Genomic DNA, 16,542 nt, shown 5'->3' with positions numbered 1-16,542 from the left:
TCTCCCTGTTAGACTCGTAATATTTCATAGTATGGTATTTTACATTACAATCCCCTATGTAAAGTCCATGCCAACTTTCGCTAAGTTTCAAAATATATTTATTAGTGACTAACCGAAACAAGATCGTCAAACAAATCCAAAACCGAATTTCCACGTCTGTTCTGGTTTTGGCAGAAACCAAAACTTATTTGAGTATGTAAGTCACTTCAAAATGCCCAAAATTAGGTGTTTTTATTGTCAAACCTTGTTAGCCTCGTGGTGTAATGGTCAGCGTGTTTGCCCACCATGCGAGAGGTCTCAGGTCGATTACCGACATGGTTGATATGAAATATTTTTTATTTTTTTTATTTTAAAAAAAGAAATATTTGCGTTCTTATGATTTACCCAAATATTTCATTTTGAGGGCCATTTTCAACGAGTTGTAAATAACTCACTATTAGAAAATGGGAATCAAGTTGGGGTAAAGTGGGATTCGAACCACAGACCTTTGGTCCGTGAGTCCGAGACACTAGCCACAGGACCACAACCCGATTCTTGAAAGGGTGTTTTCACACCAGAATATTTCATAGTCCCTGGACTGGTACCTGAAGCGTAAGACTGAGCATCTTACCTCCGTGTAACAAAAATGATCAAGATACGCTTTGATTGGTGTACCGATGCAGTGCCCTATGCACCATTAGGTGCGGAAAGGGAATGATGATGATAGTTAAACCTTATGAGTCAATTAAAATAAATGTTTAATAAAAGGCTTAAATTCAATGACTAAATTAGTTAGTCCATATTATACGAATAACTATATGTGTATTTTTTTCTTTGTAGGTTGATGATTGGAATGATCCCGTCCTGAATGCGGTCCGGAGATGTAATCTTTTCAACTCGGTTCATGACAGAGTCAAGGTCAGTAATACGAAGGATTATACATGATATCTAAAAAAACTATGCCTTTTTTATATTTTTTTATTCAGGAAACATACAGTACAGTTACAAAGTTTAATATTTTACACAATTAGACTTAATTCTAATGGACCAGTGAAGTTTCCATATTAAAAAGCAATTATATGTAAGGTTAATTATGAAAGTATAAAAAAGAGAAGGAAAAAGAAAACATAAATGAAAGTTTACACAATATTATTTTTGGTATGTGTATATATATTTACATATTTATACACACACAATTCTGGGTTTTATCCCAAGGGGGAGTAGGTATATTATTATTTATATCACTACAGAGATGGGTAGAATTTTTGTTTCAAGATTATGGATATTCGAGCGTTTACAGGGCTTATGACCTGTCATAGGTTGGGTTCAAGTGGCCACTTTTATGTAGATACTACAACATTCCCCATTCCGCTTATTAGCGAATATCCATATCGGTGACATTTTTGGTTTTTGTATATATGTCATGAAACAAGGAAAGCTTTCGCTAGCGCGTTTGGAGCGCCATCTATGTATTTGATATTGAGGTTAAGTAAAAAACCAAAAATGTCACCGATATGGATATTCGCTAATAAGCGGAATAGGGAATGTTGTAGTATCTACATAAAAGTGGCCACTTGAACCCAACCTATGACAGGTCATAAGCCCTGTAAACGCTTATGTTATGTTATGTTATTAAACAGTGATATAAATAATAAATGAAAGTTGTTTAAAAATTAAAATTTAAGTGAAAAAAAGATATTTTAAGGTTTGTAGTTTGTAGTGAGTATTCACAAATGGAAATAATATTAAAAATGAAGAAAATTTGTAAGAGTAATTAAAAATTAAGAATGGAAATAAAGAATGAAAAACATGCTCAGATGTAAAAATAAAATAAAATAGTAATATCATTTTTTTAAAAAAAGGAAAAACATAAACACATATTTATTTTAAGGGATTCAAAGAAACGATGAGAAGAATCTTTAAATGAAATATAAGACAATGCATTTAGGTCAAGCCTTGTTTCTATGTGGTGTTCGGCCAGCATTAAAGCTAGTCTGCGAAAAATGCATCCATTATATGTATGTCGGTATTAGACTGTAATTGGTTTTCATCCCTAGGTAATATTCCACCCGGAGTTCCTCTCGTCGACGAACCCTCTTCTCGGGCTGGAGTACGAGGAGTTTGTGAGAGGCTGCCACCTGGGAGTGTTTCCCTCGTACTACGAGCCCTGGGGCTACACCCCCGCGGAGTGCACGGTCATGGGCATACCCAGCATCACCACAAACCTCTCGGGTAATAATTTTCACCTTTCTTAACCTTTTCCCTACTGTCCTAAATACACCCGCGCGTTGCGGTGCTGTGTAGCCACTACGCATTAAAAAATAAGAGATTTAAAAAGGGAAAAATGGAATATTCATAGGGAATGACTTTATTAACCATAATTTAATTCAATGATGATAATATTTCAAATCTAACTGCTGAAAACATGAAAAAACCATTGGGTATCGCTATCGACTCGGGCGAAACGTGCACCCGTTCCATCGTCCCGAGAGATAATGAGTAGCTATATAATACTGGACTACGTGACCGACTGAGATTTTTTTTGATTATATTTGTAATTTCTCCCCCATTTCCGATGAAGTGCTTTTTTGTGCCTTAAAAGTACTTATTATTTAATAACAAATTATTTCAGTCGGTACGTAAATGTGTAATGGAGGAATATTGAAAATCTAAACCCAATATTTATTATATTTATAAAGATATTATTTAGTTATTTATTTATTTATATATACGCACAATGGGCGTTTTTATGGACACTTTTACACACAGAAAATTATTATAAAAAAATTAGAAAGACTCAATGGTTTATAGTAGACTTTGTGGGAGTGGAAGCGGGAGAGAGGTGTTTATAATTGAATTTGATTCAGTGATCATTTGAAAGAAGACAACTTGTTATCAAAGTGTTTATATCGGATTGTGGTCCCGTGGCTAGTGTCTCGGACTCACGGACCAAAGGTCCGTCGTTCGAATCCCACTCTACCCCAACTTGATTCCATTTTCTAATAGTGAGTTATTTACAACTCGTTGAGAATGGCCCTCAAAATGAAATATTTGGTTAAATCATAAGAGCGCAAATATTTCTTTTTTAAAAAAAAAAAAAAAAGAAATCAAGACTGGTATGTTTGTTGGCAGACCCAAAAGTTCTGGGCACAGGGGAATGAAAACCATAGTTAGTTCTATGGTTATCGGTATGAAAGAGTAAGTTTTGTCTGAGGTTTCTAGTTGGATATTTAATTTTACTGAGCTCAGTAGTTCAGGCGCATCAAATAGTGAGTTGAGAATTTTAAATAGGACTATAAGGTCGGATTTATTTCGACGGTCTTGAAGAGAAGATATATTCAAGGTAGTTTCTAACTCAATATACGTATATAGGTCTCTGGATAAGCCCAACCTCTAGCCTATCTTTCTCAAAAATCGATGCTGAACTGATTCGATTTTCTTGATGTGAACATCATAAAATGGAGACCAGATAACAGAGGAAAACTCTAAGTGCGGGCGAACTAGGGAACAGAAGAATTATAGTTATTAGACGCAATGTGTACTGGCTACACATCACAAGCGAGGGAGGGTTAACCGTCAAACTTATCTTGGAATGTGCGTTTACTTTCCACCAATACACCCAAATCTTTGGTTTTTGTCGAGTGGCTTACGGTTCATTGCTAAGAGACTTCATTCACTGTGTCTTTTGTATTTTTGGTTTCAGGATTTGGCTGTTTCATGCAGGAACATATAGCAGACCCCATGTCGTATGGAATTTACGTAGTCGACCGACGGTACATCTCTCTAGAAGCTTCTGTCCAACAATTGGCCCAGTACATGTATGATTTCGCAAGGTGAGTCATCTCCCCTTCAAATTCATCCCGTTCTTGTAAAAGTCTGACCTTTTATTTTATTTTTATAATTGGACCTCGAATAAGTTATCACTGTTTCCTGACGGGTGGAGAATCGGGCGATGCTACAGCCAACTTCATCATGAAGCTTCATCATTTAGGAGTTGCTTTGGACTATAAACTGATATACAACGAGCATATAGATAATTCAGTATATAAATCACTGAAATTACTTGTCTTCATTAAAAGAATATCCTCTGATTTTACTAATGTCCGTACAATCAAAACTCTTTATTGCTCAACTGTTCGCCCTCTTCTAGAATATGCCCCCTAGAATAGTGGTCTGGTCTCCATTCTATGTCAATTGCATAAATCATATTGAATTCGAAAAGTAGCGTGGATGCTTGGACTAGAGAGAGATAATTATTCTTATCCTTGTCCTTGCAATAATTTGGTTTGTATTTCTTGCTTTTAGATTAAATCGGCGTCAAAGAATCATTCAAAGAAACAGAACCGAGCGTCTTTCAGATCTCATGGACTGGAGGAATCTCGGCATTGTAAGTAACAAATCATAACCTTAAACACACTTGCAGCTATGAAGAAGATTTGTTTTGTCAATCTAAAAAAAAAAAAAATATTTATTTATTTTCAACAATGTTTGAGTATGTCCAAATGCTTGCAGACTGGCTGGATTTCCTCCCTAGGGAGTTATTCATATTTACATTTATTTCAACAGAGAGGGATAACATTTTTAAGAAGGGAATATGGAAGTCTAGGCATTTACAGGGCTTATGACCTGTCATTGGCTGGTTTAAGTGGCCACTTTACACACTGTGTAACATTCACCTTCTGCCCATATTTGAACATCTATATTCCTTCAATTCTTTCATCTGTTGATGGTTGTGAAGTAAGGGAGCTGAAACCTTTATTTAACCTTTATTTGTTGATAAAACCACCTGGTCCATGAAGAAGTATAGATATTGAAAAAAATATAAATTTTCAAGCGTTGCCTAGAGTGTAGGTGAAATAATTCAATTAGATGAATCTCACCCGCATAAATAAAGGTTTCGGCTCTCTTACTTCACAAACATCAACAGATGAAAGAAATTCAAATATCTATTTTCTCTAAAGATAATGCTTTTGTAAATTCATTTTGTAAACAATATTTTGAGACTGCCCAAATGCTTGCAAACAGGCTGGATTTCTGAGCTGATACTTTTATTTCTTGTGATTCATCTAATTGAATTATTCTTTATAATAGCTTTTTAACTTCACAAACATCAACAGATGAAAGAATTACACACTGTAACATTCACCATTTTCCCTATGTTTGAACATCCATTTTTCTTCAGCTCTTCCATTTCAGATTTCAGCTCTTTAATTTCACTAAAATCAACAAATGGAAGAGTTGAAGAAATATTGATGTTCAAATATGGGCAGAATGGTGAATGTTACACAGTGTGTTAAGTGGCCACTTAAACCAGCCAATGACAGGTCATAAGCCCTGTAGATGCCTAGACTTCTATATAAGCTTCTATAAAATGTTCTTCATCTCTGTTGTAATATGTTAATGTTAACAGCTCCCCAGGGAGTTGAATCCAGTCCTTGTCTACAAAAGTTTGAACAAACTCAAATTATTGTTGAACATATTAACTGTTTTTACGGTCTAACATCGTCAACTTACGTTTTCCTTGCAGTTCTACAGGCAGGCTCGCGTAAGGGCTCTCTGCTCCGTGTACCCCGACTATGTCGACGAAGTCGAGGCCGAAACCGGCGGCCGTTTCTCCTACCCGCGACCTCTCTCCGAGCCACCGAGCCCTTCACACTCGCGTAAGTAACTCAATCGAGGCGGAGTCCTCGGAATGCCAGATACGACTTCTTCGATAACAGACTGTCTTCCTTCGTACAATCACCGAACACCATTCAACTAGAACTAGCTATGTTGGATAGAACTTGGTCGGAAGATCTCATATCTTACTTGTAGGAAACTAAATGTTCGGATAAATAACTATTTATCAACCAGTGCTGATGTTACATCGGATGTACCTCAGGGTGCTCATTTGGCACCCCTGCTTTTCAATTTGTTTAACAAAATAAGATATGTACATAATTTAACAAAACTATCAACATTAGATTTTTCTGGGTAACATCCCTAGTGTTTAAAAAGAAAAAGGGTTCACTGATGCAACATTGTAAGGACGTTTAGAACAGAAAAAGTTTTTTATTTTTAGAATGGTTTATTAGTGAAAGTAAATCATAAAACTACCTACTTTTGTCATTATTACAATAAATATGTAATCATAATTGAAAAAAGTTAAGCAATTGTGCCGTTCTAAATTCGAAAAAATAAATATTATTTTACTACCGCCCTTGCAAGGTTATGTTGTTGAATTTTGATGAAGTGTCAAATGTGACCTATTAAATTGGCCCTACTATAATTGAACTGAATGATGTTACCACACTTTGTGGTCTTCACGTCCACATGACGGGGAAGTTAATGTCCTCCAGGGCGTTGTACTGGATATATAATCCAATTTCTTTATAAAATTAACATCCTGTAAGCAATACTGTTGATCTCGCAGAATATAATGTATTGAATTCGATAGAAAACGCTGAGTTGCTTCTTGGGTTGATGCACTAAATTTCTGGTAAAATCAATCGGCGCGTATGTGAGTCATCAGACTACAGTTGTCGCCCACACTAGCGTCAAAAGATCCATAGAGGTCTTTTGACGCTAGTATTGAATAAAATATTGGTACATAAAATAATGTCGCCATGAATTAATTTCTTTGTATGTATTTATATTTTAGTGACACCGCCTCTGCTAGAGAACAACAAAGTTATTATTGTCTTTTTGTTATTTTAATATTGTATGAACTAATATTATTTATGGTATTTTTCAATTTTTGCTTTCTCAAGTGCGAACTGGTAAGATAATTCAAAATATAATTAATGTGATCTTACACGCACTCAAAATCATACAGTATCCCATCCTTCCCATCGTGCATAAGGCACTGCGATAGGCTGACGCAGTCTGTATTCAATTTTGAATCCTTTCACATCCGTAGCTCAATCACAAATAACTATCGACGTGCTTAAAAACATGCTAAGCATTTGAGCGATCACAATGAACAATAATTAACATATTTAAATTTATTGCAACAGGGAGGAAAAACGTTTTTGAGAAGGGAATATGGAAGTCTAGCCATTTACAGGGCTTATGACCTGTCAATGGCTGGTTTAAGTGGCCACTTTACACACTGTGTAACATTCACCATTCTGTCCATGTTTGAACATCCACATTTCCTCAACTCTTCCATCTGTTGGCTTTTGTGAAGTAAAAGAGCTGAAACCTTTATCAAAAACGTTTTCCCTCTGTTGAAATAAATTTAAATATGAGCAACTCCCTAGGGAGAAAATCCAGCCAGTCTGCAAGCATTTGGACAAACTCAAACATGGTTGTATAATGAACATGCTTAAGTTATCGCATTAACGAGTCAACGCGTGTGTAATCTCTAATTCAACGCTCGTGTGAGTTTGTTTGTTGTTTTCCTCGTAAATAAATACAGTTCATTGGCAAAAAATTGGCGTTTGATATAAAAAATAATACAATATATTGCGTTTGCAAAATAGTAAGGAGTATCTAATACAAAAAAGTGAAAATTAAATTACAATTACAATGGCGACTGCTTTTCTTGCCGCGCCGGCTAAATGCAATAAACGGCATGATAAATAATGAATAAATAAATAAAATTAGCAGTTTTGGAATATTTTCCATATTTACACCGGTGAAATTCAAATATGTGATTGCGCATTTTATTTATTTATTGCAGGATTATACGCCGCAAAACGTAAATATTTTGAGATTTAATATTAGGTGTTCACGGATGTTGCATCATGATCGCGAATACGATAAACAACCATGGTGAGAAATTGTTATCACGTCGCTTATTAGCACGTCGATAGTTATTTGTGATTGAGCACCTGATTGATTCAATTGGATTGAAAAAATATTGTGTATTACTATTGTTTGAAATTAATTGGTATTTTTTACTTTTTTATATTTTAGATATCACAGTAAAACTTGGTTAAAACGCTCATGGATAAAGCGAGATTTTAAATCAACAATGTTTGATTATGTCCAAATGCTTGCAGACTGGCTGGATTTCCTCCCTAGGGAGTTGTTCGTATTTAAATTTATTTCAACAGAGAGGGAAAAAGTTTTCGAGAAGGGAATATGGAAGTCTAGGCATTTACAGGGCTTATGACCTGTCATTGGCTGGTTTGAGTGGCCACTTTACACACCGTGTAACATTCACCATTCTGCCCATGTTTGAACATCCACATTTCCTCAACTCTTCCATCTGTTGACTTTTGTGAAGTAAAAGAGCTGAAACCTTTATCACGTATACACAGTGTGTAAAGTGGCCACTCAAACCAGCCAATGACAGGTCATAAGCCCTGTAAATGCCTAGACTTCCATATTCCCTTCTCGAAAACTTTTTCCCTCTCTGTTGAAATAAATTTCAGAGATTTTAAATGTAATGCAGAAGCATTTTTCGACATTTTAGTTTACGGTTTTTTTGTTTATGGAATGATGAAGAGGATCATTTTACACTTTGTGGAGCATTTACCACCGAGGATTGAAGAAATATAGGTATTGACGACAGAATGGTGAATTTTGAATGAAAGCCAATGACAGGTCGAAAGTAGAGGTGCGTAGTTCGCGAACGACCCTGTCATACTGACAAGGCCAGAAACATTGGACTAGAGACACGTTTCTTTCAACGAAAAGAGCGCCGAACTAAATGGCTCTTTGTGTCATTTGACTCTTTCATATCTTCGTGTCTCATGGGTCTCTAGCTCATTTCGTTCCTTCATTGAATGAGACTGTGTCCTCATCTCTGTGGTTAGTAGGTAGATAAGATACCTACATATACACTCTGTATCTACAAAAACAAACAAACCATCACGCCGTTTCCCCGTAAGGGTAGGCAGAGAGGATAGAACGCCACAACACTCTATCTTTGCATACAGATCTCGCTTCCTCTACATTCATACATCTTCTCATGCACGCGCGCCGATTATTCCGACTTTTGACATGTCCATCTTTAAGTATTTGTTGGATTTGGTCATGCCATGTCTTTCTCGGTCTTCATCTATTTCTGCATCCATCAACATTCGCATTGTAAATATTCTTAGCCGTTCTCTCGCTGTCCATTCGTTCTACATGTCCAAACCAGCGCAGAGCTCCTTTCTTGATTTTGTCGATAATGCTTGTCTCAGCCTTACATAATGTACGGATCTCAACATTTGTGCATCTATCGTACATAGTTTTACCACACATTCGCCTGAGAGATCGCATTTCGACAGCATTCAGCTTACTTTTATCCCTGTTTTTCCAAGTCCATACTTCGCTCCCATACATCAGGGATGGGACCAGGACTCCGTTGTGAACTGCCAATTTTGCCTCTTGTGACAAGCATTTATTTGCCAAGGTCGATTTAAGTGCACCGTTCACTCTGTTCCCGGCACTCACCCTCCTTTCAATATCTTTCTCAGTCATTCCATCCCTAGTGAACATACTTCCCAGATACACAAATTCCTCTAGTTGTTTTAGTATAACTCCATTCACAGTGATTTCACATTTAGTCATACTTTCATTTCTTTCAAAAACCATCACATTCGATTTATCGACATTCATCAGCAAATGGCTTCCCTTGCATACATCGTAGACCTTTGTTACCAAGAATTGCAGTTCCTCTTTGTTATTAGCAAGGAGTACAGCATCGTCAGCATACAAAAGACATATCTATAGCAGGTACCTAAATGCCTAGACTGTCTTCTTTGTTCTCCTTTATCTCCCGCGCGTCGCACTTGAAATTTAATTGACACTAATTATGAAATACCGCAATAAAAATGCTATTTTATGAATTATTATTTACATTGAGATGAAAGCATTAGGTATTAGTATTTCATTAATGCGCAATAATGTGAACAATAGGTTAGTTTTTTCACTCGAGTTTATTAGATTATATATTTTTCTGTTCAGTATAAATAATTACAGAAACAATTTTATTAATTCATTATGAAAACATTCATATTCACTAACTTAATGGCTTATTAGGCTGTGCCCGTGTTAAACCATAATAATTAACATTAAAAAAAAAAGTAACTTAAAATAAATAGTGATTAAAATATATCAATTTCAGAATAACAGTCCAATGGACGATATAACATTTAAAAATAATTACAAATGAAACAATGTAAAAAATAACAACTTAGTTGTGGAATAACTTATTAGGTCAGTTATCCATTTTGTGCTAGAGGCCGATTAATGATTTAATTTTTTTTTTATTTGTGTATGTTTTTTTTCATTTGCCTTAGTTTATTTTATAATATATATTAAACCGCACACGTAATTAATATAAAACCTAATTTTTAAAAATGTAAACTTTCTAAGGTGAGTGACAACGAAAGTTGGTTTGAGAAGGGTGACAATAATGTAGAGTATTTTGTCTAGTTCTACGTGTTGGTATATTAACATTTATTAAATCCAGGAGTTCGCAACAATCGAATTTATAATTAATGATTTTTTTATAAAAATATTATAGCAGGCCCAATTTAATAGGTCACATTTGACATTTGTAATAAAATAACTAACATAACACAAGTAACTAAAATAGAAAACAAAATATCTGAACCATTGGAGAATAATTTAGGAATTCCCCAAGGATCAGTTCTAGGACCAATTTTATTTATAATATATATAAACGACATCACAAATATAATAAAACACTGCAAACTACAATTATTTGCCGATGATACATTAATCTATATAGCGGGAGAAAATTATATAGAGACTTTACAAAAATTAAACGAGGACTTAAACAGAATATCTGAGTGGCTAAAAATTATAAACTTCAGCTTAATGTTGGAAAAACAAAATACATGGAGTTAGGAAGGAAAAAGCCAAACCCAAGGATGAATGTACTTATTGATAATGAAACCATAGAAAAGGTTAATGAAATGAAATATTTGGGGATAATACTTGATTCAAAATTGACATTAAATGCAAATTTTGAACACGTTAATAAAAAAATATCAAAAAAAATATTTTTCCTTAGTAGATTGAGAAATAAATTAAATAAAGATACTGCAGAACTAATTTACAAAACAATCATTCTTCCACATATTAGATTACTGCTCAACAATATTATTTTTAGCAAACGAAGGAAATTTAAATAAACTAGAAATTTTACAAAATAAAGCGATGAGAATAGTTCTTAAGAAAAATAAATATAGCAATGTAAAAAAAAATAGAGATGAACCAAAATGGTTATCTGTAAGAAGGAGACTTAAATTTAATATGTTGATATTTATACATAATTTTTTTCACGATAAATTACCAAAATATTTTAAGGATAAAGTTGTCTTAAACAAAAATTGTCATGAATATGCTACTAGACAAAAGGATAAAATAAGACTACCATTATTGAAAAGAGCTGAGTCGCAAAATTGTTTGATGTATAAGGGTTTAAAAATGTATGATGAGATGCCTGAATGTATGAAGAATGAAAAGTGTCTGAAAGAATTTAAAAATAAATGTATAAGTTACTGTAAGGAAATGTAAATATATATAGATGATGTAAATGTACATAATAGTTTATATTAGTTTTAATATAAGCTAACTTAAGAAATAAATTTAAAAAAAATATATAAAAAAATTGTCGGTTTTAGCTTCATAGTGGTGACCGTCTTAAAAACATCGATTAAAGTGAATGAATCGATTCGGACTTTAAACATAATATATGTAAATTGAATTCAGTTACTATGAAAAATTACTTATAGGTACTGTAATTTTATTTTAAAAATCATAATTCGAATCTCTATCCCATTATTATTTTCTATCGTAAATTTAAGGAACAAAATAAGATAAGTGCATTATTTAATAAAATTATCAGCATTCGATTTTTCTGAAAAAGAAAAAGGGTTCACTGATGCAACACTGTAACGAATTTAGAACGGAAAAAGTTTATTATGTTTAGAATGATTTATTAGTAAAGGTAAATCGTAAAATTACCTTCTTTTGTCATTATTACAATAAATATGTAATCGTATTTGAAAAAAGTTAAGCAATTGTGCAGTTCTAAATTCGAAAAGATAAATAATATAGTATTACAAGGTTATGTTGTTGAATTTTGATGAAGTGTCAAATGTGACCCATTAAATTGGCCCAACCATAGGTCAATTATTTTCCTGCGATCCTCCAGAGTAGGTAAATTCAAAAAGTTTAACAAGGACATGTAGTTGATTTGTTGCATAGGAATATGCTGTTTGAAATTAATGAATCTTAATAATTTTCTTTGGACTCTTTCAACATTATTTATATGAATTTTGTAAAAAGGGGACCATATAGTAGAGTATTATGGCGGTCTTGATGAATCGTCAAAGATTATAGATAAATGTCATGTTAAGAGTTCCATTATGCATTATGTATGCGGTTAAAATTAACATTTTAGTTATGGCAGTTTGGCACAGTGTACTACGTTCAAAATTCTATTAAATTTCATGCTAAACTTAAACAGTTTTTTTTTTACTTATGGCATCCTTGACGGTGCGATATCTTTTCCAATATACATACGCAGCTTACTTTTTTGTATTTTCATTCCGTTTGCTACAGTGACCAAACTCACAATCGATTCGCAAAACGACACTCCAGATTCCGATGATACAAATGTCCAAAATAGCGAAAGCAATAGTGAAAACGTTGTCGAAGATGAAGACGTAGCAGAAAACGACGTCGAAGCCGCAGAAAATGAAGAACGCGTCTTACAACCAACAGAACCAGAGGCTGAAGATGTCAATGCCAACGATGTGGACGACAATTGCAATGCAAAACAAGAATCTGATTACGAGTGCGAGAGCCAAATTGTCGCTTGCTTTGTTTCGGAAATAAAAATGAAATACATCGATCATACGATGAATATTGTCGACACCGGCGATGATGGTGGCATCGAACTTGACTTTAACAAGAAGAAAGATGATGGAAACGTCAAGAATGATGTAGAAAATGATAACGATGATAACAAAGCCGTCGATGACAATAAAAGATATGTTGAAGATACCGATGCTTGTATATCTAACAATATAGCTTTGGAGAATGATGAAAAGGTCATAGAAAAAAGATTGGATTATTAAAACATCATCTTCTCAAATCAATGGTACTCTCTTATTGCAATAATTGTGAATTGGCTGGCGGTTTTGTGCACATTGAGTTTTTAAAGCACAGTTTTGTTTTGTGTAGGTAATTAATTTATAGTTGAGCACAAACTTGTGGTTATTGATCAGCAATATTTTGAGTATGTCCAAATATTTGTAGATCGAGTGTGGGTGCGGATAGTGGTGAAAACAAGGGAATTAATTTTTTTAAAGTGTCAACATAAATTGTGTCTGTTTTTTTCCCAAATGAATTATGCCCATGTGATTTCGTTTTTAAAATAAAACAATGCTTATTTCACAAATTTCAATGATTGTCAATAGTACCTCGTTGCTATATATCGCAGTGGCGAGCGGTGATTTTTTTATTGGTAATCTACAAAAATGTTAACTAATTTGTACCTACATTTTTCTGTGGTTCTGTGAAAATCAACTGAAGCAACAATTATTATTAACTTCGCCATAAACGTAGCTTTATTCTACACTATTTTAATGCAACAGTTGTACAAAAGATTATTAAAAAATACCACAATTCAGCAGATATTTCCATTATGATTGAAATGTCATCACTGAGCACTGGCCGATTCCTTTTAAAATAAATAATAATGAAAAACAGCCACTGCAAACGACACATGTCCTATGGGATACATAATATGTCAACGGTATCCTATCAAAGAAAAATAGTTCTTCGGAAATAATAACATTTTAAAATTTTGAAAAAAACGGACACAACTTATGTTAACATCTCATAACTCAAATTTGGACTGAATAAAATTGTTTTAAGCATGAGTGAAACAAATAGGCAGACCCTCGATCTTTTAAACGGTTTTCGGGTATGCTGAGAGACTGCTTTCGCTGTCCATGTGATAATTTTCATAAGCCGTACTTTTAAATGGACTTCCATCCTCAAAACAAATTATGCACTTGTTGGAGCATTTGCCTAGCGCCCTTGAGATCCCGGTTTCAATTCTCGATTTAATAGATGAATTTTCATATCGAGGCTCGAAGCATAAGCGTAATCATCTTGCCTTCGTGTATGTTACAAGTAATCACAAATGCACTGCAATTAAAGTACCGATGCGTCCCTTATGCACTATTAGGAATGGAGGGCGGAATGACGCACCATTTTACACACACACTAAATTAGTTGACCATAGTGAATGATTTAATTCTGTGTCCAAACAGATGGAGAATACACTTCTGTGTGTGAAATAGGACTAAAACCATAAATGTGTCCACCTCGTAGCGTTTGCCTACTATACTTGAGGTCCTAGGCTCAATTCCAGGAAAGGTGGATTTGGTTTCTTTTTTTTCTTTATATTTTTGCACCTCAACAGGCCAGGAGGCCTAATTACAGTGGTGAATTACATCACAAAATACCCGGGCTTGAGAAAAATTGCATTTTTTTTTTTTATCTTCTCACCGGGAATCGAACCCGGAACCTTCCGTCTGTGAGTTAAGCGTCTTGACCACTACACCACGGAGGCCGCCGTTTCAATGGTGGTTTTGAACAGCAATATTTCGCTGTCCCGGTAATGCTAACTTTATTTTTTTATTTTTATATGGGAGTTGCATCATTTTTTACCTTGCTTATATTACAAGGTTTATATTTCAAAAAAAGGATTTTTCTGCAGTTAAATTACTGAAAATTTTGTCTAAGTTTTTGGGATCAGGAAAGATATTCTAGAGTGGGTCAATCAGGAACTTTTCAGCATTTGCTCATGTGGAGAGCAAACCACTTAAAACTCTTCAGGAGAAGCTGGCCTGTTGGCAGCAGTCAACAGGCCTGCCGTTCCACTAGAAGAGTGTTCGGCATTTTGTTCCCTACTTAGGTAATTTTGTTGATAAACATTGTTGATAAAATATTGTTGATAAATTACCTGGTCCATGAAGAAGTATAGAAAATGAAAAAATAATATTTTCAGGCGTTGCCTATTATGTAGGTGAAATAATTCAATTAGATGAATCTCACCCGCATAAATAAAGGTTTCAGCTCTTTAACTTCACAAACATCAACAGATGAAAGAATTGAAGGTATATAGATGTTTAAATATAGGCAGAACGGTGAATGTTACACAGTGTGTAAAGTGGCCACTTAAACCAGCCATTGACAGGTCATAAGCCCTGTAGATGCTTAGACTTCTATATTACCTTCTCTTAAATGTTCTTCATCTCTGTTGTAATATGTTAAATACTATATAAAATGAATGAGATATATTAATGAATATTCAAATAAAAGAATGGAACACTGAATTTGCGTTTTATATGAATATTTCCTACGTCGCGGTTAACAATAATTTCGGATAACTACGATTGTGGATCTTATAGTAAGTGGCGGGTAGCAGAGGTAGAGAGAAGGGCGAGTGATCAGTGCGTCGGTACTTTTATAGGCTTACCTAGGTCACTGATCCTCTGGGTTAGCAGGGTTAGTTCGTAGGCTTTGTCCGACAGTCGCCGCATCTACTTCTGAGGCACCACAATACGACTGAGTTTTAACTTTGGTCATGCAGATTTAACCACATCATTGTGTTAACTTTTTTTCAGGCGCAACCACTCCTGCCGCTTCTGTCCATGGTTCCGACGACGAAGACGACGAGGTGGATGATGAGAAGGAACTTGCGGAGCTGCAGATTTCAAATTAGATGCACGCACAATGCTTCATCGCATATTTACTATCAAAACGCTAGAGGATCGAGGACATTTCATAGACATTACAGTAGTGACGCACATAAAAATTATACAATGAAATTATTTATTATAATTCAAACTGGATTTTAAAACTGTTTTCTTTGGCATGATTACAAAATGAGTGGTGTTTTAAAAATATTTAAGACTATCAAACTATTTTTAAAAAAAAATGCTTTTATGTATCCTATTCTCAACAATATTTTGAGTTTGTCCAAATTTTTGGAGACAAGGACTGGATTCAACTCCCTGGGGAGCTGTTAACATTAACGTATTATAAAGAGATGAAGAACATTTTAAAGAAGGTAATATAGAAGTCAAGCCATCTACAGGGCTTATGACCTGTCATTGGACGGTTTAAGTGGCCACTTTACACACTGTGTAACATTCACCATTCTGCCCATATTTGAACATCTATATTCCTTCAATTCGGTCATCTAGGTCACTAACAGTTTAAAAGCACGTAAATATTAACACTGACGGACAGTGTCATAGCCGTGGTAATGAGTTACACAGAAAAATAAACAAAAGATATATGTTTGTGTATCTCTTTCTCACACAAATGTTTGTATGTGTATCGTGATTTGACCTTTGTTTTGAATTATCGAGAGCAAAGCCATATTTGCTATATTGAGATGCAGCTAGTTACTAAATAACGTGTCTGTTTGTTATATGAGAGTCTTCGAAGCTTACATAGAAATCTCCTTCAAGAATGGAAAATTAGTTATTGATGCCAAAATAAACTATACATAAAAACCTACCTACCTAAAAAATAGTGTAATTCAAAACCGTCTCTAAATCTTGCTAAAACAGATTTCAATGAGGAACT

At 34.4% G+C, this 16,542-nt stretch overlaps 1 protein-coding gene across 1 annotated transcript; it reads left to right on the top strand.

Moving 5' to 3' along the window:
- Positions 1-819: 819 nt before the first annotated feature.
- On the top strand, positions 820-15,800 carry LOC148271724 (glycogen [starch] synthase-like; the record flags this gene model as incomplete). Its single annotated transcript, XM_088241018.1, has 6 exons — positions 820-897; positions 2,037-2,211; positions 3,683-3,812; positions 4,285-4,366; positions 5,507-5,639; positions 15,573-15,800. Coding segments are annotated over 6 exons (696 nt in total), but the record flags the coding sequence as incomplete, so codon positions are not given.
- Positions 15,801-16,542: the final 742 nt, after the last annotated feature.

Source organism: Micrasema longulum, unplaced genomic scaffold (genome assembly GCF_059751315.1).
Source record: "Micrasema longulum isolate JH-2025_06_02 unplaced genomic scaffold, ASM5975131v1 h1tg002698l, whole genome shotgun sequence".
NCBI classification, from domain to species: Eukaryota; Metazoa; Arthropoda; class Insecta; order Trichoptera; family Brachycentridae; genus Micrasema; species Micrasema longulum.
This window is presented reverse-complemented; position numbering and strand designations above follow the sequence as displayed.